The 27,826-nt window shown below is 33.5% G+C and overlaps 1 protein-coding gene across 3 annotated transcripts; it reads right to left on the bottom strand.

The window, feature by feature from the left end:
• DCUN1D5 (defective in cullin neddylation 1 domain containing 5) lies at window positions 1-27,826 on the bottom strand. Of its 3 annotated transcripts, XM_082844511.1 has the most exons (8): window positions 27,469-27,826; window positions 25,368-25,459; window positions 20,218-20,288; window positions 19,714-19,805; window positions 6,182-6,290; window positions 5,994-6,098; window positions 4,163-4,265; window positions 1-2,346 (listed from the first exon to the last, which is right to left on the bottom strand). In XM_082844511.1, exons 1-8 carry the CDS (start codon window positions 27,552-27,554, stop codon window positions 2,291-2,293), a joined length of 714 nt encoding a protein of 237 aa, XP_082700637.1. In that variant the 5' UTR covers window positions 27,555-27,826; the 3' UTR covers window positions 1-2,290. The 3 variants fall into 3 exon arrangements, with proteins under 3 accessions (XP_082700637.1, XP_082700638.1, XP_082700639.1); XM_082844512.1 differs by lacking the exon at window positions 25,368-25,459 and having other exon boundaries at window positions 27,469-27,544; XM_082844513.1 differs by lacking the exons at window positions 19,714-19,805; window positions 25,368-25,459; window positions 27,469-27,826 and having other exon boundaries at window positions 20,218-20,286.

Below are 27,826 nucleotides of genomic sequence, written 5' to 3'. Positions count from 1 at the left end.
CAAGAGAGTAAAGCAAGCATGGCCTGGGTATAAGTGGGCTATTGACATAAGGAAGAAGTAAGTTTCATTTAAATTTTCAGGTTCAAAGTCTAAAAGGTATCTTTGGATAAGTAAGCAAACTAAATAGTTTCATATATTTTATTTATTTAAAGGTCATCTATAAGTTTTGAGTGTTCCTTATTTCACTTTAATATTGAAGATGACAAAGACAATAAATTTTGTTCAGGCCATATATTGACAACTTGTAAAATTTCATTTTAAATTATATGTTTTGGAATTAAATAAAAATTGGCAATATTCTTCAAGTTCAGAAGTTGTTCCTTGAAAAGTCAAATTATCAAGACTCAAACGTCTAAAAATCTAAATGCTTTACAGTTGTCCCTCAGTATCTGAAGGGGACTGCTTCCAGGAGCCCCCAAGTTTACCAAAATCTGCAGATGCTCAAGTTCCATAGTTGGCCCTCCACATCCACAGGTTCTGCATCCATGGAGCCAGAGGGTTGACTGCATACTTATTTTTAAAAATCTGCCTATAAGCAGACCCACACAGTTCAAACCCATGTTGTTCAAGGATCGACTGTACTTATGACAAATTTAATATTAAAACATCATTCATAATGTCATAACACTGTATGCTCAGTTCCAGTAATTCACTGATTCTAATACTTAGCACAAGTATTCCAGGAAAATTAACCTTAACTATCAGACATTTAAGGGAAAAATTGTTTTCCATATTATACCAGTGTTTTACAAAGTTGTACAAAGTGATTTCATTAAGAAGTAAAACAGCAATCATTTTCTCCCAGCCCATTAACCAAAAAGCAAAATAAAATAAAAATCTTTAAAATGCTATTCTCCCATAAATATTCACTTCTGTAATCACTCATTAAATAAACTCACCATCAAAAATCAACCTTTACCTTAAATCCCAATAGAAATGTCCTTATTATGGAAAAGTAACTTATTTATTACTTTTCTCCACTCATACAATGAAACTAGGAATGTTACGGAGGTTGTGACTTGGCTGTAAATGTGAACAAGGTTTTCATATCACTGGGACATTGGATGGTTTGAAAAGGAATGTACAAACAGCCCTGCTGCTAGTCCAAAAGATGCCTTTCGTGTGAATTAGAAAAAAGGCTGTCCTGTCCTCAAGATACTTTATTGCCAAGTCAGAAATATGATAATTAGCAATGTAATTGTACCAATGTAAATGGCACCCTTGAGTTGGGCACAATTACACCCAGAGTTCTCCCATAAGTCCTTATTCTATTATATATTTTTTCCAATATATATTTTAACTAAGTCCACAACATCAGAGCTAAGGTTCCCTTATGACCAAAAAAGAGATGGAGGAGGGGTGCCCTCAACAAAACTCCCCAAATCACAAAATGACAGTTAAAAAAGATCATATATATATGCCACTAACAACAACAATAATGATGATGATACAGCTTCAATACTAGTCTTAATTTCTCTCATAAGGCTGTCTGATTTTGAAACCATTAATATATGAACCTTGCTCTTTCAAATATAAATGAAATTTTTAAACTTACAGAATACAGAAAACTTAAAATTCACATTAAGAATATACATGCAATGCTGATTTATGCTTATTGACAATACTATTTAATGGTTAGGAAAAAAAATAACTAGACATAATCTTTCCAATTCTAAACTGTGCAGATAGAGTATGTGCACAGTATGTTGGCAGCTTTCACAGAAAACCATAGCTGAAAGCTGGAGCACTTCCAATATCCAGAAATGTATTTTATTAGCTGCATCAGAAAATCATTACCCCAGAAGTCAAGGCCAATAAATATTCTTTCTAATTGTGCAGAAATGAATATAATGAGCTATACCATCAGCAGACTACACTGCCAAATATTAAGATTGTTTAAAATCTTTAAAATTCCACAAACTCCCGGTATGACAGACCTCTAAAATTCAAGAATTAAAATTTACAAAAATAAATACCACTCTGACACTCAAGGGACATCTTCACTTTAAGGCCTTTGTCACAAATCTGAATCTTTATTGTTCTGAAATAAATGTTATAAACATAACTCAAAACAAAAACTTCAATATTCAGTCTCGGAAGAGGTGTGGCTCAATGCCCATAACATGTAACAAGAAAACTTCCTTTAAAAAAAAGGAAAAAAAAGTACTATGAGAAGTCTTTCATATGAGTCAAAATGCACCCCTTTGGTTTTTTCTTTTTTTTCCTCGTCTCATTAGCTTGTACACACGTAAGGATCTAAAGGTTTGCATTTTCTTCACAATAGTTCTTGCTATGACGTCTGACGAACTTTCTGCCACTCGACAAATTCATCAAGAAGAACAGGCCCTAGAAATAAAAGGAGCAATGTTATTAGAGTTCAGGGAACACATCTCTCCAACTATAAAACAAACTCCCCACAAACTCTGTGGTGATGATAGGGAACTGACCCTTCCCTTCTCCAGGTGGTTTCCTTTCAGCCTCCCTATTCTACTTAATGAGTGCTTTCCTAGCCTTTTTTCTTTTTTCTTTTGACGTAAGGGACTTTCCACAATAGATATTTGTAGAAAGCTGCTTCTCAAGATTTGTTTCATGAACTCTCCAATACTAAGTCATTATTAACCTCTCTCTTTTTCTAACTGCCCACAGCTTTCTGCCATTTAATTATTAAACAATCTGAAAAGTGTTTAACGTACTATTTCTGTTACCTCAGCAAGAAGTTTGTAACAGTTTATTGAAGGTGTGGCCATATTAGAGACTTATATATTGTTCCAGTAATAGGACCTAGTATAAATCTGAACACAAAGCAAGTACCTAACAAATACCTGACTTAAGAACTATTGTAAAAGATATTTTTATAACGCAGGGGGGTTCAAATTCATTTACTTACAAAAGTCAGATAGGTAGTTTAAATAAGCTCACTGTTTATTTTTTGTAAATGTAGGAAACTCATTGCCACAAAGAAATATGCTTGCCCTATTCTTCTTAAAGCACACAACCCTCTGGTGGTCTCACTTTTCCTCTTGCTTTCGATAGACATATTTCTCTACTGTAAGAAAAACAGCAGACCAGCATAATAATAAATGGCAACTGAAAAGCAACCTAGTTGTTGGCATACTGTGGACCAACACACCGGAATGCAAGTCCAACATAAGCCACTACTTGGTTCCAGCCTAATTCCTATAAAAGAACACAGGAACAGTTTTGTCAGATTTTCTAACTTTTCAAGCAAATCCAGAAGCTTTTATTTTTATACAAAATGTCTCAGTTATAATGTTGACTCAAATGCACATGAAAATACACATTTGCAGGCCAGACATAGTCCTTGGGCTGCCAGTTTACTGCTGTAAGGTATTATTTCTAAAAATATTAAATTTTATACTATTTTGTAGGGGGAAGACACAATATATATAGAAAGAAATAAAGTTATCCCTTCTTCAGTATTTTGTTTCTTCAGTGTCACAAAAATAAGTCCATAATTTCAGTTTACATTTATAGGAATGTATCTTTTCTATGTAACCCTTCACAACATTAAAACAACATATGCAACCAAACTGATGGTGGGAAATAAAAACTTAATTTATCTTGAGAATTCGTTTGGCTTATCTAAATAATTTATCATTACTTCAAAGTTCTATTTTATGGCATTCTGGATTTTCCACTGAAGGGGATGGACAGATATTTTAATTTGAAGGATTAAAAAATTGTAAATATTTCATTTCCTGTTTACTCAATAATTCCTGAGGGAAGTTACTTTGACATCATTTGCCATATTGTGAATGGCTATTATGATATTAATTTTAAAGCTTCTGCTATTGTAGCTGAGGTTTTGCTTTCCTATTTTTAAAATCATGACTTTACTTTTCTTTCATAGGAAAATGCCAGGAAAGGCAGGAATAAAGCAGAATTTTAGCTTCCAGCTGCAGAAATTATATTCTAAATTTAGCTACCAAGTAACCGAAAATATTTCATTTACCAGCACAGATTTTATAATGTTGCTCAATCTAAGTTCTGTACCTTCTACACCTGCCTCCTCCACACTTCTCACACAATTAAATAAGAAATTGTTAGGAAGTTTAAATCCTTTATGGTAATGCTACACAAATCCACGTTCTCATTTAATAGTTTTAAGAATTTTACTTTCATAGGAAAACATTATACTTACAAGCACCATCTTCATCATAGTTACTAAGATCGGCATGGACTGTTCTGCTGAATTCTAACACATTGTACCACTGATCTTTGTTCATAACGCGATACTTTGATTGCTGTAGAAATGATATAATTTTTGGATTACAGAACAAGCACTATTTATTAGGACTTGACTTCAATAAACACAGTTATAACCTTTTTGTGATTTAGTCTTTCCTAAAACATTTATTCCTCTTTTAATTATTTGTGTTTCTAAGAGAATCCTCAGGGTCATTTAGATGTCAACTTCATCAAATTTATTTTTCCCTTTATTTTTCTTTCATTCTTTAATTTTTGGGGGGGGCGGGGCACGGCATGCGGGATCTTAGTTCCCCCACTAGGGATCCAACCCCTGCAGTGGAAGCATGGATCTTATCCGCTAGACTGCCAGGGAAGTCCCCTTCTTTCATTCTTGAGGAATAACATGAGTGTCAAGGGCACTAATAGTAAGGGTAAAACTCAATAAACTTTTACCAATGTATATGCTTGTGTAATCACCAATGAGATCAAGCTATACAATGTTTCCCAACACAGTAAATTCCCTCCTACTGCTTCTCACTAAATCATTTCTTTACGTAAGATTTACTGTTTAGCACATTTTGAAGTTGGCATCTTTGGAGGCAATGGAAAGGGTACAGACTTGGGTTCAAATCTCACTTCTGCTACCTGAGTGACCTTGGGAAAGTTATTCATTGGCTAAGTGGAGATAAAACATAATTCAAAATGGTGTTATAAAGATTTAAAAAGATAATGTATGTCAAACACCCTCCACATAACAAGCATTTGAAAATATTTACTTCTCTCAGCTCCTTTTAGAGGGGAATATTTTTACAGAGTTATACTTATCGTTGCCCCAAAACTACTAATATGAGGAAGATTGATAACATCCATCAACCAATCTACTTTATTAGGCTTAAAGATTTAAGTGTGCACAAACCCATTCACATAAGACCTTCTTATACCACTGTCTATTATCACAAGTTTTAAACGAAACTAATCTGGGGAACTTGTTATGATAAACAACCAGCTTTATGAGAAATTATTTTCGAAGAAAAAGCATCTGTATTCAAGAAACAGTGAGAAGTGAGAAGTATACAAAAAAATGAAATGAAATGAAATAAAATGAAATAAACAAAATAAAATAGAAAGAAGCACAAAAACAGATAGGAAACTAAAGAAAGCAATGAAAAAAAGGACAGTATCTTCTTCAAACCACCACATACAGAAGGTGCTATGATAAACCTTCTAAAAGAATACTTTCTTCATAAATTCAGCATACATTCTCAGTAATCACTATATTTAAGTACATCCTCATATTTGTGTACATAAAGTTTATTCTAATTCTTTAGATTGAGCCTACGTTTTAATACTAAAATTGGTTCTCTTATATTGATTTTTTCAGCCTAATACCCTGTATAACAGAGAGAAACCTGATTTAGAAAGCTTGAGATTTGTGCACTAGCATATATTCTCTCCTGCAAAAATCCCAAGAAACTAATTTTACATGAAGGATGTCTGTGCTAAAATATATTTTCTGAAGGTTTCTTTTTTATCTTTTTTTTTTGTGGGGGGTTGCAAGGCAGGGAATAAAAATGAACTTATGTACAGAATATGTTAATGAACATTAACTCATGTCTAAAAATGACAGCGGATACATACACATTTTAACAAATTTTCAAACACTTAAGCAGAATTTTTAAAAAGCACAGTATTAAAAAATCTACTTGTTTTTCTTCAATTAAAGGTATATTTTCAATCAGCTTAAGTTTTAAAATATTATTTTAAAAATAAAAACACATACATACCTCCAGGTACTGGTAAAATACTGAAAACAGTGGCCATGTCCTCCCAAGGAGAAGAGCTAACATAGACTTAGCTGTATCAATATCAAGGCTTCTCTGATCTTTATCCTAAAATAAAGGTAAAAGTTTCCCTAAGTGTGGTTTCAAGATTAAAAAAATATTAAAATTGAAAACATGGAAATTCCACCTACCCTTGCAAAATCAAAGGCATATCTGTAGATATTCTTAAATGAAGAAATATCATTCAACTGTGAGCGCAAAAAGTCAAATTTGTTCTGTAACTTTTCTGTGCAGTCACACCTTAAATTAAAAAAATCAAACATATTAAATAATTAAGAAAATTAAATAAAAGCATCTTTAGGGGTTAGAAGGAATGCATTAAAGAAAAAACTGAGCACATTTATGAAGTTAATTTAGGTTTAAAATTCTCTGATTCACAAATTTAGAATAACAAACTATTGCCTTGTATCTACCAATGCAATACAAAAAGGAAAGATGATAAAAGAAAATCTGGCAATCAATGAAAGTTCACTCCAATAACTTTTCTTTAAAAAAAAACACAACTCCATCAAAAACTCGAATAAAATCACAAATATTTGATAAAAAGAGATGTACTAAAATGTGCTTTTACCACAAATAAAGTTAAGATGACAGAACAAATAAAATTAATCAGGCGTCTGATACAAATTTCACTGGGAAGTTCTTAGGCACGAGCTTGGTGAAAGAGATTAGCCATGATTGCTTTTACAAGTTTAGTATATAACTCAGAGGAAATACATTAGTGATTCAGTCATAAACTCAGATTCCTACATTTTTAGTAAACAAAAAATCAAAGTAAATCAGTGATAGCACCTAACTTCACATAAGGCACATATACAAAAGAATGCAAACAAGTAATATGTGTTATTTCTAAAGACTAGACATGAAGTATAAGAAGCTAAAGAGATGGAATGTCCAAAAATATTTACTGGCTTTCTGACTCCCCCTGGGTTGATATATTCCCCTACTTAGGAAGAAGCAAGGCAGACAAAGCCTTTCACAATTGGCACAAATCTCCAGTTTCATCTCCTGCCAGGGCCCAATATCCTTAAAATATAACTATGCTCTAGTTATAATTTCACTTACTATTCCCAAATGTCACAGCTATGCTTTAGCACACATTATTTTATCTACTTGATATGCTGTTCCTTCTAACATTTTGACAAAATATTACTCATCAAAACCTAACTCACAGTTTGTGCTCTCTGAGATCATCTGACTCCCTCCGATCAAATTAGTTGTGCCATCTACTGTGACCAACTGTATTCCACTCAAAACTGAATTTTAGTACTCATGACGTAGACACCTAGCATTCTCAGCTTTAATCAAGACTTTCACTATTCTAAATCAAAATTGTGATGTGTAGTAACTTATTGTTTTATTAAGGTGTAAATTTCTAGTGTTACTTAACTCTTGCATTCTTAGAATAAGCCAAACTTGGTCATGTTACCTATTTTATACACTGCTAGATATCTTGCTATCTTCATAAGTGAGACTGGCTTGTAAATTTTATTCTTTCACACTCTCTTTTCTAGTTCTATAACAAGCTTATACCATAAGCTTCAAAAACAAAAAAAAATGAGAAATAGTACCCTTTCTTCTGTTTTCTGAAAAAGTTTACTGAACACTGGAATTAGGATTTGTCCAAACTCAGCAACTGAAAATCCACCTGGGCCTTTTCATTGAGGGAAGGAAAACCTTTTAATTACTAAATCAGCATTTTAAATGGCTATCAGACCATTCAGATTTTCTATGTCTTTTTGAATCAGTTTTGGTCATTTATACACTTTTCTGATCATTTATTTCATACATATAATTTTATTTAAATATGCCAATTAAAATATTTATAATATTTTCTAATATGATTATTATATTTATATATTTTTGCCTTTTCTTTGCTTTTCTTAATCACCTTGCCATAATTTAATTCTCTCAATTGTATCTTTTTTCTATTTTAGTAAGGTCTGGACATCTTTTTATCTCTTCTGCTTTCTTTGGTTTAATCCTTTTTCTAACTTCTTAAATTAGATACCAGTTCATTTGGTTTCAGGCTTTTCTTCTCTTTTAATATAACATTTAACACTATAGACCTCCCTCTAAGTACAATTTTAGCTTCAGCCACAGTTTTGTAAGTATTATTGATTTGATTATTCACTTGTAAATGAAGCCTTAACAAGAGTGGTTTCAGAGGAGTCGCAGGGATAAAAGTTTTGCTAGAATAGGTTTAAATGAAAAAACGAGAAGAGAGAAACTGGAGAAAATAAGCATAGACAACTGCTTTCAAAGAGTCTGGTTCTAAAATGGAGCAGAGAAAAGAGCTCTAAAGTGGAATAGTGAAGGAGGGCAGAAGGTTTGCTTTTTAAAAAAATAGATACAAGAAATAACTTCTACTTTTAGGAAGATGAAGTAAATGTTCTCTTCCCTATCTCTCCTGCTAATTCAACTAAAAGCCCTAGATATTATATATAAAACAAACATAAGAAGACTCTGAAAGAATCTGAGAAACAATACAGTAGTATGTTCCCTGGGTTTTCTTTTTGCCTTGTCTATCGCAGACTTGGAGATGAAGGAGTCAGAAAAACGGAAATGCCAATGAGGGCAGACAAACAAACAAACAAAACAAACAAACAAAAAGCCTGCTCTCCCACTAGTCAAAAGTAAGCAGCCTAACAAGACAGAAAACATTAGAAAGAAACACTCTTCTCCTGTCAAACACCAAAGAAAAAACTGGCTCAAACCCCAGTAACGCCAGCAAAGACTGAATGGGGACCTGAATGGTCTACCCTCACCAGAGTATAAGGAGTTTGCCCTCTCAAATTCTGCAGTGTCAGTAGTGGAAACCACATGGGGAACATGAACTTCCACTCCCACCAGTTAGTAAAAAGCAGCCAATCCTCCTCTGACCTGAGGTAGTGTCAGAGGAGGATTTATAAAGAGTCAGGGCTTTCACCATCACTGCAGGAACAAGGCCACCACCCTAGTAGTGTCAGTAGAGACTTTTTGGGGAACAAGAAAGTATCATTGGAGGCCTAGTGGGACCTAAAACTCTCATGTCTGCTAACAGTAATGAGGACTTCCCTCCTCGGATGTCAACAGATGCAGAGTGAGGAACTTTGATTTCTATAGGCTGGAAGTAATAAGGTAGTGGCCCTCACTTTTCCTGCTGAAGTGGTATGAGAGGAAGCTAGCTAAAACAGAAGGCTTAAATAAGATCCAGAGTTTCATAATGTAATACTCAAATCTTACAGGTTTCAATAGAGAAGAAAAAATAATTGCTTGCCACAGCAAAACCAAGATCTCAAATAGAAAGGAAAAAGACAGTCAATAGATGCAAACACTGAAATGATAGAGATGTTTAGAATTACTTGACACAGATTTTAAAGCAGCTATTATAAAAATGCTTCAAAAAGCAATCATGAACAAATTAAAACAAATGAAAAGATAGACACTACCAGCAAAGAAATACAAAGTCTAAGGAAAGAAATATATAAAAGAACCAAATGGAACTTTTTGAATTATAAAATACAGGGCAGACTTAAACCCTAATATATCAATAATTAAATTAAATATAAGTAGCCTAAATATAACAATTATAAGAAAGAGATTGACAGAGTAGGTAAAAAAAAAAAAAACCTAACTCTGCTATTTAGAAGAAACTGACTTCAAACATAATACAGGCAGATTGAAAGTAAAAGAATGGAAAAAGATATATTGTAGAAACAACCAAAAGAAAAGAGGGGTGGCTACACTAATATCAGCTAATGTAGACTTCAGAGCAAAGAAATTAACAGAATAGAGAGGAACATTACATAATGACAAAAGGTCAATCCACCAAGACATAACAATCCTAAATGTATGCACCAGACAATGGAGCTGCAAAATATGAGACAAAAACTTATAGAACTGAAAGGGGAAATAAACAAATTCTCAATTACAGTTACAGATTTCCACACCTCTCTCTCAGCAATTGAGAGAACAACTACACAGAACATCAGTAGACATATAGAAGAATTCAACAGCACCATCAATCAACAGGATCTAATTGACATTAATAGAACATTCTATTCAATGGCAACAAAATACTTATTCTTTTCAATCCTGAGCCATAAACAAACCTTGACAGATATAAAAGAATTGAAATCACACAGAATATGTCCTCTGACCACAATGAAACCCAACTAGAAATAACACTTAGAAACTAAACAGCCAACTCCTAAATAATCCATGGGTGAGAGCAAGTCTCAACGGAAACCAAAAAATATACTGAACTGAATGAAAATGAAAAAACATGTCAAATTTTGTGAGACACAAAGCAGTGCTGACAGGGAAATTTACAGCACTAAATACAAACATCAGAAAAGAGAAAAAGTCTCAATCAATAATCTAAGCTCCTACCTTTGGAATCTTTTCTAGAGAAAAAAATCAATGAAACAAAGATGTGATTCTTTGGAAAAGATCAATAAAATTGACAAGTCTCTAGCAAGAATGACAAAGAAAAAAGAGAAGACAAAGATTACCAACATCAGGGATGAAACAAAGGATATCATTACAGACCTGCAGATATCAAAAGGATATAAATTTGACAACTTAAGATGAAATGGACCAATTCCTTAAAAAGAAAAAAAAATACAACACTCAAAATTTTAACTATTTGAGTATGTAACTATTAAATTATTAATAAATTGAATTCAAAAGTTAAAAACATCTATAAAAGACATCTACAGGTTCAGGTGGTTTCACTGGAGAATTCCACCAATCTTTGAAGACCAATTCTACAGCCTCCTTCAAAACATAAACTATAAGGAAAAACTTCCCAATTCATTTTATAAAGCCAGTATCACCTTAACAGCAAAACCAGAAAAAGACAGTATTTAAAAAAAATCATCACAAGAAAAAAAAAATTTATAGCTATGTATACTGATGGATGTTAACTAGACTTATTGTGGTGATCATTTTGCAATATATACAAATACTGAATCATTACGTTATACACCTGAAACTAATATAATGTTATATATGTCAATTGTACCTCAATAAATAAGAAAAAGAAAGAAAATAAAATTACAGGCCAATATCCCTCATGAAGCCATAATAAAATATTAGCAAGTAGAATTAAGAAGTATATAAAAATAATTATAAACCATGATCAAGTGGGATTTATTACAGGTATGCAAGATTGATTCAGTACTCAAAAATCAATGTAATCACATTCATAGGCTAAAAAAAGAAAAATTACATGATTATATGATTTAACGCAGAAAAAATATTTAAAATACATAATATCTATTCATGTTAAAACTCACAGAAAAACAGAAATAGAGGAGAACTCCCTCAACTTGATAAAGAGCACCTACAAACAACCTACCAGAAAAAGTACTTAATGGTGAAAGACTGACGTGTTTACCTCATCATGGGGAGCCAAAAAAGGATGTCTGCACTCACCACACTTATTCAACACAGAAGTTCTAGCCAATGCAATATTTCAAGGAAAGGAAATAAAGGGCATACAGACCAGAAAAAAAAATAAAACTGTCCCTATTTCATGTCATAATCATATGACATGACTGTCTGTGGAAAACACAAGGAATACACACAAAAGAATCTTAGAATAAGTGAGTTCAGCAAGGTCACAGGACATATAAAAATCAATTATATTTCTATATATTAATAATGAGCATGTGGATGCTAAAATTAAACATACAATACTACTTACAGTGGTCAAAATAAAGATGAAATATTTAGGTTTAATTCTTACAAAACATGTACAGGGCATATGTTTGACACAAGACTGATGAAAGAAACCAAACACTTAAATAAATGGAGACATACCTATCTTCCACCAATTGAAAGAGTCAAAAAAGTAAAGATGTAATTATTCTGAAATTCACATTCAGTTTAACAAGAACCTCAGTAAGATTTTTTTGTAAATATAGAAGATTATTCTAAAATTTTTGGAAAAGCAAAGAAACTGTAGTAGCTTAAAAAAAATTTGAAAAAAGATGAAATCAGTCTACCTGACTTCAAGACTTAGTATGTAGCTAAAGTAATCCACACTGTGTGGTAGTGGAAGAAGATCAACAGAACAGAGAACCTAGAAAAAGACCACACAAATATGCCCTAATGATTTTTGACAGAAGTGTAAAGCAATTCAATAGGAGAAAGAGATTTTTCAACAAATGGTACTGGTGCAAGTGGACATCCACAGGTAAAGAAATAAACCAAAATCTAAGTCTCATACTTTTTAAAGAAATCAACTCAAAATGGATTACTGATTTAAAAGTAAAATGTAAAAATATAAACCTTCTAGAAAAAATGTAAGAAAAAATTCTCGGGATCTAGAGCTAGGCAAAGAATTCTTAAGACTTGACACCAAAAACACATAAAAAGGAAAAACTGATAAACTGGACATCATCAAAATTTAAAACTTTTGCTCTGCAGAATTCCTTTGAAGAGAATGAAAACACAAGCTACAGAGGGGGAGAAAATATTTGCAAACCACATATTCAATGAAGGAATTAAATCTAGAATATAGAGAAAAGTCTCAAAACTTAACAGTAAAAAAAATTTATCCACTATAGCTCTTAACCTCTTTCCTATTTTCCTCAGATATTGTAGGTCACTGATTCCTATTTTATTTACATCTATCTCCTTTGCAGCTCACCTATTGAGTTTTAAATCTTTTATATATTTCACTTTTAGAAATGTAATTATCTGAAATCTGATCATCTGAGACCATTCCTCTTTTTTCTTTTAAAACACATTAAATGTAGTTATTTTATACTGAGACTATAATTATTCAAAATACTAGCCTTAAAGTCTTATTTTAAAGTTTAAGATCTGTTTCACAACTTGTTTAGTGATTTCTGATTGTTAATGATCACTGAAATTTTTTCTGCAGAAATTGAGGCTTCTGTTTAAAATGCTTTCCTATACAGAAGAATTGCTTCCATGAAACACATGGGAGTACTGATTACCTGGGACAATTCCAAAATACGTTTCTGGATTGTGCCTAAATCTGACGAAGAGCCGTGCCATGCGGCTTGTGGGTTCTCAGTTCCCCACCAGGGACTGAACCCGGGCCACAGCAGTGAAAGACCGGAATCCTAACCATTAGGCCACTGGGGAACTCCCCACAAAGAGCTTTTAATTAGGAATTCTCTCAACCAGAAGCCCTCTGCCTCCAACTGTATATGCAGAACCAAGCCCAAGCAATCAAGTCTCCATCTATTGGGTAGGTTTGGCCTCAATGACTAAATATAGGAGGTTTTGATCTGATTCTCGTTGCAATTTGTCTCCAGTTCCCAACATGCACAGATAAACGGCCAGATCCTAGGTGACTAAGAATAGGTAGGTATCCTCAGGGTAAATGCCAGCTCCGTAGATCCCTATGGAATCACCATCTCTTATAAATTCTGGCCTCTGATTATTTTCCTTAATTTACATTCAAGTCCAGGTGTGTTTTTTTAAAAGATGCTTTAATCATTTATCCGACATTTAACTGTTTAATATGGGAAATGGTTTGTTTGCACATTTAGGATGCCATAACTGCCAGAAACAAAAATCAAAATTTGGATAAGTTAATCATCTAATTCGTCTGGGGCCTAGTTCCTTGCATATGAATGAGTGCACAAAATGTTTCATGCAGAAACAAGAAAAATTTATTCTTACCATTTATTAGAAATTTATTACTTACTATTTCAATAAATGGCTTCTATTAGTACAAAAATTCTTCATTATATGAAAAAGTTTTAATGAAAGTTGAAAATGTAGTTAACTTCTACTAGAAGAATACACAAAAGAAACAAATTCTCAGATTATATGCTACTATTAAGCTGTCTGAAAATTAGGAAATGAAGTCTTCAATATCTCCAGTTATCAACTGAAAATGTTCAGAAGGTACTAGTACTAAAGTAGCTAGTTACATGTACTCCCTTCCCCATCATGATCTATTTTAGGTAGGGGCCTCATTTTCTGTAAATCTTTGTAGCTTCCTGAAGCAGTGCTTTTCACATTTTTTTTAGTGATGTGACTCACATTTTCACACAAAATCTCATGCAGAATCTTAACAGACTTGCGATTCAGGAAGGCAAACAAGTTAAAGGATACCTCCCTACTTTCAAAAGTTATCTCTCACTACCACCAGAGTTTGAAAATCATCCTCGTGGCATATTAACATGGGGCCTGGCATATAGAAGCACTCCAAAATTATTTGTTAAATAAAAGTATTATTTAACAAGATTATGTTAAATAATAAACCACAAAGTAGATGATATATTAATTTAATTACAAGAAGTTTCAAAATTCCTACCTGGGGAAAGGTTAGTGGAAAACTGTAGTTCAAACAAAATTGTAAAGTGTATAAGTAGTGACTGACAAGTCTCTCAAGGAGATAAGAATCCAAGAGATTACAATCCTTCCCAAATATTTTACATTCCATAGGTACATAGAGTGACAATATTACTTAGGATATGATCTCAACAAGCTTAAGACAGAGATAAAGAATGAAGTTTCAAGTCAAATAGAGACCAGTTAAAATTCCAATTTCTCCACTTTCCAGTCATGTGGCTTTAGGCAAGTTACTTAACCTTTACCGATCTGTTTCCCATTTTAAAACCACAAAAACAGTAAGAGACAACCGTAAGCTTAAATGAGAATCAGGTAGTAAATGCGTAGCACAGTTCTTAGCTTGACAGGCTCCTTTTGAGGCAAATGGCTGAAAAATCATCTTCACATTGGTGGCTCGCTCCAAACTATTTCTTATCATTATAATCGCTTATCTACATCTTTCAGTTGAGAAATAATTTAATAGAACTGACAATTAATGTTTTCTTCTTGGAGAAGAGTGAAAAAAATAAGAGCACGAACTTCCGTATCTATTACCAACATCATAAAGACCGTGACCAGACCCAGCAAAACCAGTAATCATGCCCAAGCAGTTAAACACGATTCTTATAGTTAATCTAGCCCCAAAATAGACTCACAAGAGTTAATAATGTTGACACCTCCTAACTTGGCAAGTTTAGAAAGACTATTTCCCCTGAACTAAAAAGAAATGCATACTTAACTAGTGTAGCATGGAAAGTAAGAATAGCACTTTTTAAAATAACAATCAAATAAAACCACACAGATTTTAGGGAACACTGGCACAATATGACAGCAATCTCCAAGGTCACTGCTGTTAGAATCAGTGAAATGGGTTTAAATTTCAACATAAAGGCTTAGGAATTAATTTCTTGAGTATTGTTAAACATCTGATTAACAAGAGAGGCTTCTGAATTTCTGCTTCACTTAAGACCTTTAAAATGAGAAAAAATTTTCATTTATATATTAGATCTAAGTGAGGTTATCTTCCTTAATCATTAAGTCAGTAAGAATGCCATGACACACTGATGTATAACAGGAAGAATTTTATTCACCAAGTTATGGATTTAGAACTTTCTCTGACGAGATTGGGCGCATTGAGAGTGGTATGGCCATAGACTAGAACTTTCTCTGAATCATGTGTATCAATCCGAACCATACAATTAATCCATCTCTGGGGGGTATTTGGAAATGTGGAGCGGGGGCATTTTGAAATTGTTTTGATGACTCTGGGGGAGAGCAAAGGGGAAGAATGCCAATGGCAATTAGTACTTGGGCCCAAAATGCTAAGTGAATGATAGTCATACACCACAGACACCACAGCATCCAATCTATTCAACTCTTCCACTCCCACCAAAATAATTGTATAAATGTTCCCCATTCCTCCCTCCTAAAGAAAGTGAAGCCAGTTAAGCCTATAATCTTCAAAGTACAATGCTCAATATGGAGATCAGAAGGTGTACAACTTGTAGTCTACTGGCAGACAGCTTAGTTACTACCATTCTTGTCAGATGCTATCCTTTTGGCTCTTTTTTTCATTATCATAATCAAGTATACTCTTGTCAAAGATATATGCCCACAATTTTCTCTAACAGCATGGTAGATGCTCCAACAACAAACTTTCAGCTAGTAGATATGAGAAAAGTTATCCGCTCCAGTAAGGTATGCCAGAATAAAATTTTCAAGTATCCTTGGAATCTTGCCTCTACAGATGTGCATCTTAATGGGGATAAGGTCCACAGATTTTCTAAGGTTCTCAAAAGAGTCTATGACCTAAAAAAAAAAAAAACCTCCTCTATTGAAAACTATCCCCAAAATCTTTGATGATTCCTATGCTCAAAAATCTCTGATGGCTTCCCAAGCTAAAACATATGGTTTGAACTCTCTCAACATATTAGTCAAAGCCCTGCATAATGTAGCCATTATCCCAACTATCTGGAGTTTAAAACTACTCTGTCAATTTTCTTTATGTACCTTTTGATTCTAGCAAACTAGACATATGTTTTTCTTTTCTCAAGGTTCTGCTCACAATTTCTTCTTGAAACAACATTTTCCTATACCCTCAACCATCAAAATCCTAATCATTCTTCAAGGTCCAGTTCAAATGCCACACCTACAGTAAAGACTTTCCCGTCTACTCAGCTGGAATTAACCTCTTTAGCAGCTGTGCTTTCATAGTATTTGGTACTTTTACTCTAGTACTTGTCCCATCCCACCTGGATTTATGGTTACAGTATGCCTATGGTTACAGTATGGCTGCAGTAATGCCTTTCCCGCCCTAATGAAATGTAACTAAGGGACAGAGTTGTGTCCCATGCCTCATTGTGATCATCAGTAAGCGGCACAGTACTTTAGATAAAATAGGTGTTTAAATATCTCCTAAATTAAATCTGACTTGAAGGGAAATTTGATTATTATTAAACAATGATGAAAATGAAATAGAGCAAAGTATCTGGAAAGGATACGGCAATTACATCCCCGAAACTTAAAAAAATGGCCATTCTAGTCCAATTATATACAAATTCATACCCATAAATTCTTTCACACAAAAGAGAAGGACAATTCAGTTGTGGAAAGTCTGTATGAATAACAGCTTTAAAATAAATAAATGTAAAAAAAAAAGTATTCTGAAAACTGTTAAGCATTATACAGTTACAGATTATAATTAACCATGATTATGACAGTCCCCTATTCTTGACCATAATATACATTTTAACTACCAGACTGTTTCTATTCTTTAGCAGAGCTCTACTTAAAGTTTTCTACGTGTTAAAATTCATTAATTTGAAATAATTGATAACTACATTAAGATGATTTAGGAACCATTAAATAACTATGTCCAGATTAAATTAAATCCTAAAAATATGAAAAATCTATAAAAGGAATCAAGTCTGTGAAATTTTACATTTTATAATGATTATATAAAACCAAGTATACTAGACAACTATACATTTTTAAAAAAACAAGTTTTATAGATTCTTTTGTCTCTATTGGTTTACATTTTAAACTATTTTATTCCTAGCAAGTTCTTTACAAGAAGATTCAGGGAGTAATAAGATTAAGCCAATTAAGAGAAGATACTCTGTACTTCAACAAAGCAATCTAGATCATTGGGGGTAAAAAAAAAAAATAACATTTTCCCAGTCAAGAGTGCTTGCCTAATTTTAGTAGCTTTAAAGATCTACACTATAGAGTTCTAAGCAGATGGGCAGGGGATAATAAATGAATGAAACAGAAACCTCTGGGTCAATTTTAAGTCCTAAATATTGCTTTTATTTTGTAAAGCCTGTGAACTTCCTATTGGAAAGATACGCTAATAAACAACATGTTCATGGGTTCATCAATTTCCCTAGCATATACCCAAGGCTATATGCTAATTATTCACAAGTAAATACTAGAAACACTTTGTGTTTACATATTTCTGTTATACAGAGGCTCTTTATATTATATCAAGTAATTCAAAAACATAAATAATTAGAAACTTTTGGTTTAAAAATACACAAACAATTGTTAGCTGAGATATTTTAAAAAGCAATAGACAAAAAAAGCAGTAGGAATAGTACATAAAGCAGTTGTAATGCCAAATAAAATGTCTTACAATTGACAAGCCATGCAACAACTGACATAAATTTTAATAAAACAAACTGAGCTACATGAAATTAGTTTATATTCTTTGCATAATCTTATATATTTTGTCTTTCTCTATAAAGCTAATTGAATGGTGAGAAACAGCCCAAAGAATTTCAGAATCAACATTTTAATTTGACATGTTATGACACCTAGATGAATGGCAGTCTTGGTTATAAATACTATGATTTTAAAAGTTAATAATGGCCGTCTATTTTATAAAGAATGTAACAAAGGAATATACATAAAGGGATGATGCAATAGGAAGTACAGTATGGTAGACTGGTATTCAGGAAATTTAAATTCTATGTCCTAGCTCTGCCACTAAGAACTATGTAAACTCTGGCAAAAATTTTCTTCACCTCTCTGAGTCTCAGACTCCTCATCTCACTTATAAGTAATAAAAGTGAGAGGGTTGATTTTATGTTCTATTCTAGGAACTATGATTTGGTTCATATGAGCAAAGATTTTTACATTAAACAAATATATATACATATACATATGTGTATGTGTATACATACACACACATATATATTTATATATATACACAAACACACACATACACACACACACAAAATATCTAAATGTTAATACTGGTTAAAAAGGAGAATTACAAAACATTAGACACTGAAAATCCAAATATAAATATTTAAGTTTCATATGAACAAATACACTTAAAAAAAATAACCAAGTATTTTGAAATTTAAGGATAGGCAAACAAGGAGTAAAGAACAGTTAAGTGTGTTAATAAAAGCATAATCACAACAGGAAATCACATGGCTAATTAACCTCCAGTTTGGGGCTCAAAAATATTATAAATTTATGCTTGCTCTAACTATTTTAGAATGTTGACTATTAATAACTTCCTGCATGAACATCAGGAACATGACATAATATAAAATTAATACACAATTACTAACTGACTCTGAAACTAAGCACACTTTACTCTGAAAAGCCAAAATCAAATTATTTTTATAAAGAAGCAATTTTATAACTTATAAAAGCGTCCCAAGGCAGCATCCTAAACTGAAAGTATACAACTATAAAATGGCTAACGGTTGCACAGGAGCCAAACAATATTTCTACTTTTGTATTCATGAGATTCATTTGGCAAAAAAGAAATAATAAAAGTATCATGTAACTCTCTTCAAATTTCTTTTTTTTAAATCTTTTTGCATTGAAGTAGAGTTGATTTACAATGTTGTGCCAATCTCTGCTGTACAGCAAAGTGACTCAGTTATACACATACAGACATTCTTTCTTTTATATATCAAATTTCTTTTTTAAGTCAAGTGTAAAACTGAAGAGAGAGGAGGCCCCAGAGCTTAGGACTGCCCAAGAACAAACTCCTCATGTAGTAGAATTCTACATTCTGAGAAGGAAATCCCTTATCACTCAAACATCCCGTGAGTAAATAACTTTGATCATGAATCTCTAATTCACCCATCAAGAGAGTCAATGAGTTTTAATAGAACTGTTCTTAGGTTCTTTCTTAGGGAATATGAAAACTGGAGTAACAGTTCATTTTGCCAAAGACCATAATATAAATTTTGTCAATCCTAAACTGATTGTTCTAGATCAAACCAATTTGATTAATTTAAGGTGAAACCTTACTCCCAAAAAACTACGAAGCACAAAATATCAATTAAGATCTTCAAATAGGCCATCAAATTTGTTTTTTAAAAAAATTTCTTACTGTAATGAAGTCATCCCCTTTAACCATTCTTCCTTGGTAAAAAATCCCATGCTTTCAGCCTCCAATTTCCACGCTAAAACTAACATAATAATCTGGAAAGAACAGAACATAAAGGATAGGGGAAAAGTCAGCATAGAGATAATCATGTCTATATTTATCATGGAGAGCATTTTTATACAACTATTTCCATCCTTTAACTATTAAAAGAGTACAATCTCTGGAATTATTAACTGTAAAGAAATTTAGATGGGCCAATTTCTTAAAAGCAAAAAGTTCTAACAATTTCTGAAGGTAGAATCTCTCTTACTCTATTACAAATGACATTTGTATCAAGAAAGAGAACACGTGCCCAATTTAAATACATTTAAAAAAACCTAAATGAAAATCTACAATATTCATGAAGAAACAAAATCTTCTGATAAGATTAAAGTGTTCCAATTTTTAGAAATTTATGAATATGCTATACCCCACTTGTATTCCATTTTACTTAGAAATAAAACATACATTTTCAGGTTCAACACCAATGTCTTCACAAAATTTTTCCATTCCTTCTGGCCCTACAACTTCATCAGGACCTTCAAAGACAAAAATAATTTATATATTTTATTGTTATAATTTAATATCAACATAAAACATAAGTCACTGTGTTAAAGGCATCTATGAATACACCATAACATTTTTTGTGAATAACTGAATTTGAATTTTGGCATACCTTTGATAAAGTATAAATACTTGTCACCAGATTAAAAATTTTTTAATTTTGAAATACTCTTTGAAAACCACATTATAAAATATAATTAAGGAAACAGAAAACAAAGCAACGTTAGTATCAATCGCTAGCTTGTACAATAACTTGAACCTATCCATTAAAAATACGTTTACTGAGAACCTCCTCTGAAGAAAATTTTTCACAATGCATTAACAAAGAAGCACAAGAAGGTTTGAGCTTCTTATTCTACTAGACTGTGCCAGTACCAACCCACAATTCAAGACAGTAAACAAAGGAGAGTATCTGTTTCTTACTAAAACAGAAGGTCATTCATTAACCTTCTGAAATATACCCAAATAAAATTTACTAGTTTTAAGATACATTATGAAAATAATGATGTAAGGAAATTACAACATTCAGATTCCAGAATGAGATATTTTCCTTGGTCCTAAAACAGACAGTAAAGCATAAGCATTATGTCATCTTAATGTAGAAATAGATGCTTAATCCCTCAATTAGCTATGTCTATTATTAGTCCAAAAATTAAGGACATTTTCCTTATATTTTTCTCCTTAGTAACAGTAAATATAAGTCAGTACACCAATTCTCATATTTTTTACGTTATCAGATTCCCATATAGTAATTACATCATTGCTAGGTCTCTTTTTTGACTTGATAAAACAAATTTGTGACAACATGAATGGACCTTGAGGGCATTTTGCTAAGTGAAACAAGTCAGACAGAGAAAGGCAAACACCATATGAGCTCACTTGTATAAGCAATCTACCAACCCCCTTCCTCTCCCCCAAACTCAAATACAGAGAACAGACTGGTGGTTGCCAGAGGCAGGGGTGGGCAAAATGGGTGAAGGTGGTCAAAAGGTACAAACTTCCAAACTTAGTAAGTCCTGGGGATGTAACATAGAGCAGAATGACTATAGTTAATAATACGGTTTTGCGTATTTGAAAGTAGCTAAGAGAGTGAATCATAAAACTCTCATCACAAGAAAACAAAATTTGTGACTGTGTAGTGACAGGTGGTGATCATTTTGCGATATATACATATATCATTATGTTGTACACCTGAAATATAATGAGGAAGGTAAAACAAATTTTAAAATATAAAATATGATAGAAATATTTACCACACCTGGTTTTTGAAAGAAAATACAGTCTTCAAATATTATTGTTAAAGTAGCTAAGAGAAACTTGTTTTCCTTTCTTAAGGACTGAAAATACTCCAGATTTGTAAGTCATAAACTAGACCAGGGCTGCTCAGGTGGCATTTTATATCACCACCATTAGTTCACAAGCACAACATGTAGCCAATGTCCTATGGTTTTTCTTCATAGAAGAATGTGACCATCCAATATGTGACCAGTTAAACTCTTACTATCTCAGATAAGGTCCAAGCTGCTAAGATGATGTTCACAACATGGTCTGAAACCAAAACCTTTTCAAAAATTTTCTAGTTTAAATAAGCATTGCACTTAGTTATGCAGTGAGGTGTTAAAAGGTGAAGGGGTGGTAATTGCAGGAAACTTTCACTTCCTAATATATATTTGGAGGGGTTTTTTATGAGAATGTGTTAATTTTGTAATTTTAAAAGCACACATATACAATTAAGGTGTTAAAAAATACTGAATATGAATCCTTATATGTGGTTTGGATAAAAGTAAAAATCAGATAAAAAATTTAATGGAAGAAAAGTTTTTTTCTTAAGGCATGATGGAAATATATTCTACACTTTTCTAATGCAACAAGAAAGCAGACTTGCCCTCAAAGCTGCCATCATTAGTAGTTAGAAGAGAAAGTCATGTCAAGAAATATCAGTTACTGTCATAAAATATAGCCTCCCTAGAAAATGGGAGATTAGTGATTAAAATTTGATAAGAATCAAGTTAAATTATGTTATATGGAGATATATAAGATAGATATAAGACCCTTCTGTAAATGACAAGTGACTTTCACAAAGCAATGCAAATAATGATAGCAAAAATTTAAATCTAAAACAAGGTCTATACTAATGTTCTTTTCCCCAGATTGCATAACATCAATTATACTTCTTGAAACAAACTCTTCAATAAAACTACTCCCAGGGTAAAACCTCTGGAGTGGAATTTAACTGACTTTTTCAGGCACAAAATAGGCTTCCACTCAACTTAAGAATCTATGAAAATGATTTAGTTCACTCTACCAGCTGGTTACTTATTAGGATCATGCATTCTATCCCACCTTTTTTCTGATTCTTTATAAGACCTTAAAAGTGCCTTTTCACCTTCTATGCTTTTGTTCAGTAACAGGCCCAATGTATTACTGAATCCTTGCTGATGTAAATAGCACTCAAGATGAGAGGTGTTATGAAAGGGCAAAATCATCAGGCTTATCACACATGACCTATAATATATAAATAAGATTTGTGGTAAAACATTTTTAAAACTTAAAAAAAAATCAATTTTCTGATGTTTTAATAACCATAAGGAAATGTTCCCAGGTATACCTGCAGGGTCTAAAACAATGCCGGCCATAGCAGATGCTCAGGAGAAAAAAAAAAAAAAATCTGCTCAATGAAATGACACAGTACCTTCAACATAAACTACCTAGGAACTATACTGTTAATTTTGGAACAGTATTGTGAAAATATACAACCAGTAAATCTGATGCTGCAATACTATTACTCTTTTAATAATAGCTGACACTTATTGGGTTCTGACTATATTTAACCAGGTACAGCGATAAGTGCTTTCTTAACATGTATTATCTCAGTAGGCACAATTATTGTCTCCATTTTAAAAAGGGACATCCCAGTTACTGTTTATTTGGCAAACAACTGGCACCTCCTTATCAATTAGGTCTCTGACCAAAGTAATCTCTAGAGAGACCTTCCCTATTCACCTTATTTGAAAGTCCATCCCAACTTTCTACTTTCTATCCCTGAATCATACCATATTTATTACTTTTATAATCCCCCACAATCTGTAATTATCTTACCTACTTAACTTATTTACTGTCTGTCTTCCCTGCTGGAAGACAAGTCCCTCAAGGGCAGGGATCTTGTCTAATTTGTTTACCACTATATTCCCAGCACTTAGCACAGTGCCTGACCTACAAGTGCTCAATAAATATGCATCATTCAGTGAAGGACAGAAGATAAGTTAACCTAAAGTACACTTACTAATATTTTCTTTGTAAAAGAAAAACTAGCTGCCATGTACATATTTTAAAATAAGACAGTAGTAGTTAAAGCATAGGCTCTATGGTCAGAATGACCTGAGTTTGAATCCAGATTCTTGTCACTGTATGATCTTGGGCAAATCACTTAATCTAAGCCTCAGTTTTCTCGTCTAGAAAATAAGGATAACACCACCTACTTAACAGAATGGTCATAGGAGAATTATATAATTAGCACAATTTCTGTAATAAAGATAGCAATTATTTTGCTGGCCATTAAAAAATGCTTGTATAGGAAATAAATGTTTAAATCAAATATTATGCTACCCAGGAAAGTCCCTACGAGAAGTAAAACAAGCAAGCATGAAAGAAAAAAAAAATTGACTAATTTTATGGTATCTAGTACCCTTTATAGGCAAAATAAGATAACTGACCTTTTGATTCTGTATCATTATCATACCTACTGGTAAAACTGGCGTTTTGAATACTGGGTCAACATTTTAAATGGAGGTCAAAAGAAAATAAATTCCCTCTATTTAATTTGGGTTAGTGGTTGTCTTGGGATGCCAGTAATAGCAGTTTTTCTGGTCTAGAAAGAATCTGTTCTGTTACTAAACAATTTTTAAATTATACTTTTGGGATCACTCAGTGGATCCCAACAGTGAAGTTACTGTCCTCCAAAATGGTCTTATTTTACATACAGTTAGCCTAAACCTTAACCTTAAGTTCGAAGTACTCTTGAGACCTTAACTTGATTAGCAATAAATACAAGACAATGACTGCATATACACTTTTATTCTAAACAAACACTCTGAGAATGATAGTGATAAAAGGGGAAAAACAAAACAAAACAAAAAACCCAACCAGGGAGGCAGGTAAAAGAAATGAAACAAAGGGGAGGAAAGAAAAAAAAAAAAAACTTTAAAATCAATAATTCCAAAAGAACTAAATCATTCTAAAAATTTCTTTTCATATATGCTTACGAAGAAGTTAATAATAAATGGAAAACAAGTGTTCTTTTTCATATATTTGCTTAACTCGTTGGCCTCATCCCAGGCTTTGACTTTTACCTCTGAACTACAGTTTCACCCTAGTCCTAGAGTTTTTCATTCACCACTTACAGGATTTACTGTAGTTTAAATTAGTTTCCTGAAGAAGCTTTCCCTGAAACTTCCAAGGCTGGATCATACATTTCTCCTATGAACTCTCACAGTGCATCTTCCTAATATAGCATATAGTACACTGTACTAATATCAGTCTATTATTGCATCTCCAGTAGAAATGAATGGCTAAATAAATAGCAATTATATTAAAGGGTAAATCTGTCATGTAATGATATACCTGAGTTTTAAATCTTTTACTATGTCTCCCAAGAGTTTCAGAAAATGTCAGTTTATGGTTCAGAAAAATTTCAAAAGAAAACTGAAAAGAAAAACAAATATAAAATGTTTTATTACATACTTTGTGTTTTCCAGAATACCAACTCTACTGTAGCCAATGGATGTAAACCAATAAGTGAATCTGTTTACAAATTTTACTAACAGTAAATGAGTTTCACTCCTCCCATTAAACATATACTGAATTATATATTTAAAGAAATATCAGCCTTAAAGGGCAACAAATTCTTAGCCTAACCATAATCCTCTGTCTTGACCCTGATCTCAGCACAAAGGACTAACACATAGCAGGCCTGCAATAAATAATTTGTTAAATGAATAAACCAAAAGAACGTTTTAAAGCATGTGACTGTTATCTTCTTATATTAATTTCATTACCTGCATACTCATAAAACCAAGCCAGGCACTTCTTGCTTGAAAAATGTTCCTCTCCACTTATTAGTCTAGCAGGGGGTTGGGATCTGCAATAGCTTAGAAAACACACAAATGCCTAAGAATTTTAACAAGTCTCAACTTTTAGTGAAAAGCTAAGTTCAATATGAACTACTTCAATTCAAACCAAAGTATTTTTTTTTTACAGTTGGTGTTATAGGGAAAAATTGGAATTGTTAAATACTTGCAATTTGAAACAGTAATCTATATATAAAAATTTCTGTCTAACAAAACCCAAATGCTACTTTGCTCACTATCAAATTCCAAAAATATCACTAAAATTATTTCCCCCAGATTTCAAAAGACCACACAGAAGTTCAACCTGATGGTCTCAATCCAGGACTGGTAGTTGGGTATAAATCTTTACAGTGATTCTTCTGCTGATTTGTATGGAAATTACATATGTGTATAATTTGAAAACAAATTTTACAAAGTATATTTTGATACTCAGTGAATCAATATTTCAGAATAATATTATATATTAAGAGTTGTTTATTTATCATCTACCAAGCTTAAATCAATATTTTAAAGACAAAAGATAATATAGGAGTTAAGGCTATAATTAGATTCCACAGATTAAAAAGAAAAAAAAAAAACCCTAACAGATAATACCAGTTCAAATAATTGGGCCAAAGCCTTGAGGATTTAATGAACAGAGAACCTTTTCTCAAGGTTCCACACTACCACAATGACTTAGGAATGCTATAACTTATGCAACTGAATAATGTAATATAAAATAAGGGTGCCATATTTAAAATTTTAAGTTGATAGAGCAAAGTATCACCTGAGTTCTAATAATACTGACTGCTCAGCAGTTTTAATGTGCTTAATTTAAATAATTTTGATACATTATACAATTAAGATTACTACAAGTTAATGTGACAAAAAACTAATTTGCATGTTTCAAAAAATATGAGCTAATGGAGTAACTATGTCAAATTCTAGTATGAGTTATCAAGAGGTATAAGAAAACAGCAGTATCTTTCACAGTAATAGTCCAAGAAATACCCTTGGGCTCTTTTGCCAAACACAGTAATGAGGAAAAAAATTCAACCAATTACAAAAAGGATAATGCAGACTAAAGAAGTCACCTACCTCACATTTTAAGCAGACCTCTCTTTAAGGATAGTTCTATCATTATCTCTTCTTTATAATGCTGGCTACTTTAAATGGTGGCATCTGAAGTTGTTACATTAAGTGCCAACCACTAATACAGTCAAGACACCCGAAAACGGAATTTTAAAAACTCACTTCTCACACCTAAATTGCAATGATTTTTTGCAGCATACAACGTTGCTGTAATGCCTTAATGACACGCTACAAGGGGATCAAAGAGCTATACAACTACAGCTCTGCCTTTTTTCTCCAAGAGGATACAGAGTACAATAGCTCTCAAATTATTAATATTTATATTGAGAGCTAACAGCATCCTGATGGCTGAAAAACAAAACGCACGCAGGGCCTTTCCAACTCCGCACATAAGGACTTGGCTCAGGTGGAGGCGCTATATACTTCCAGAAAATGGGGCTCCTACTGGGATGGTCCGGGTTAGATCACTCCAAATACTAAATCTGGAAGGCAATTACAGCATAAGGAGCTTTTTTTCTACCATTCCCATGGCAGTTGTCAGATCAAAATTCCTCGTGCTCTATTCCTTTCTTCACACTCTACAAAGAAATTCTAGAAGTGACCCTTGCACGGATCTGTACTCACTTCTAGGTCTGGAAGGAAGGAGGGGGAAGGGATTAAGGGAGTAGGGGGTAACGGGAAAGAGGGCAATTCGCGTACGCATTCCTGTTTCTCCACCCTCCCTGGCACGTAGGCTCAACGTGAGGCGACTCTCCGAGTCCCTTCGCTGGCGCCAGAGCACACAAACCGAACATGAGGTGGAGCCGAGCGCAGACTCGCGCGGTTCCGCGCCTCCCACCTAGGTTTATCAGAGGGGGTTCACCTCTCCCCAGCCCGAGCCCCGGAAACCCGGCCCGCCTCCTTCTTCTCTAGCCCTGCAGCAGAGGAGGTAAGACTGAAGGGTAGGGGAAGGTGGTACCTGGAGATTTTACACTTTTTGAGGCCTCCGTCTTCCGCTACTGCCGCTGCCACCCCAGGAGATTTTCTCTTCTTCTTCACCGGCATCTTCCGCCCTCCCCGGCAGGGCGGGCAGGGGAGCCGGGGAAGGGGCTTGCTGTCAGCTGAAGACTCCTCAGTGCTGGCACCCGGTTCCCAGAGACAGCAGCAAGCGAAGGAGCAGAGTCGCCAGCCCGCCCCAGAGAGGCCCAGCCCGGCCGCTGCCCGCTCCCAGGTCCCCTCCTCGTCCTTCTCTGCTCGAGGCAGCGGATACTCCTCGCCGGCAGGCACTGCGGCTCGATCACACTGGGAAGAGAACGCGGAGAGCGTAGCACCTCCGC

The sequence above is a fragment of the Leucopleurus acutus genome (assembly GCF_964270905.1).
Source record: "Leucopleurus acutus genome assembly, chromosome: 8".
NCBI classification, from domain to species: Eukaryota; Metazoa; Chordata; class Mammalia; order Artiodactyla; family Delphinidae; genus Leucopleurus; species Leucopleurus acutus.
The sequence above is the reverse complement of the archived record's forward strand: the minus strand, read 5'-3'. Positions and strand labels throughout refer to the sequence as shown.

Bases quoted from the DNA above. Each gene is read 5' to 3' on its own strand.
- DCUN1D5 (XM_082844511.1), bottom strand. From the start codon at position 27,554: ATGCCGGTGAAGAAGAAGAGAAAATCTCCTGGGGTGGCAGCGGCAGTA. The intron at 25,460-27,468 runs GTACCACCTTCC...GTGTTTTCTAAG, and splicing joins AAAAAGTGTAAAATCTCCAG to CTATTGCAGATCCCAACCCC. The intron at 4,266-5,993 runs GTATGTATGTGT...TCATTTCTACAG, and splicing joins TATTTTACCAGTACCTGGAG to CAATCAAAGTATCGCGTTAT.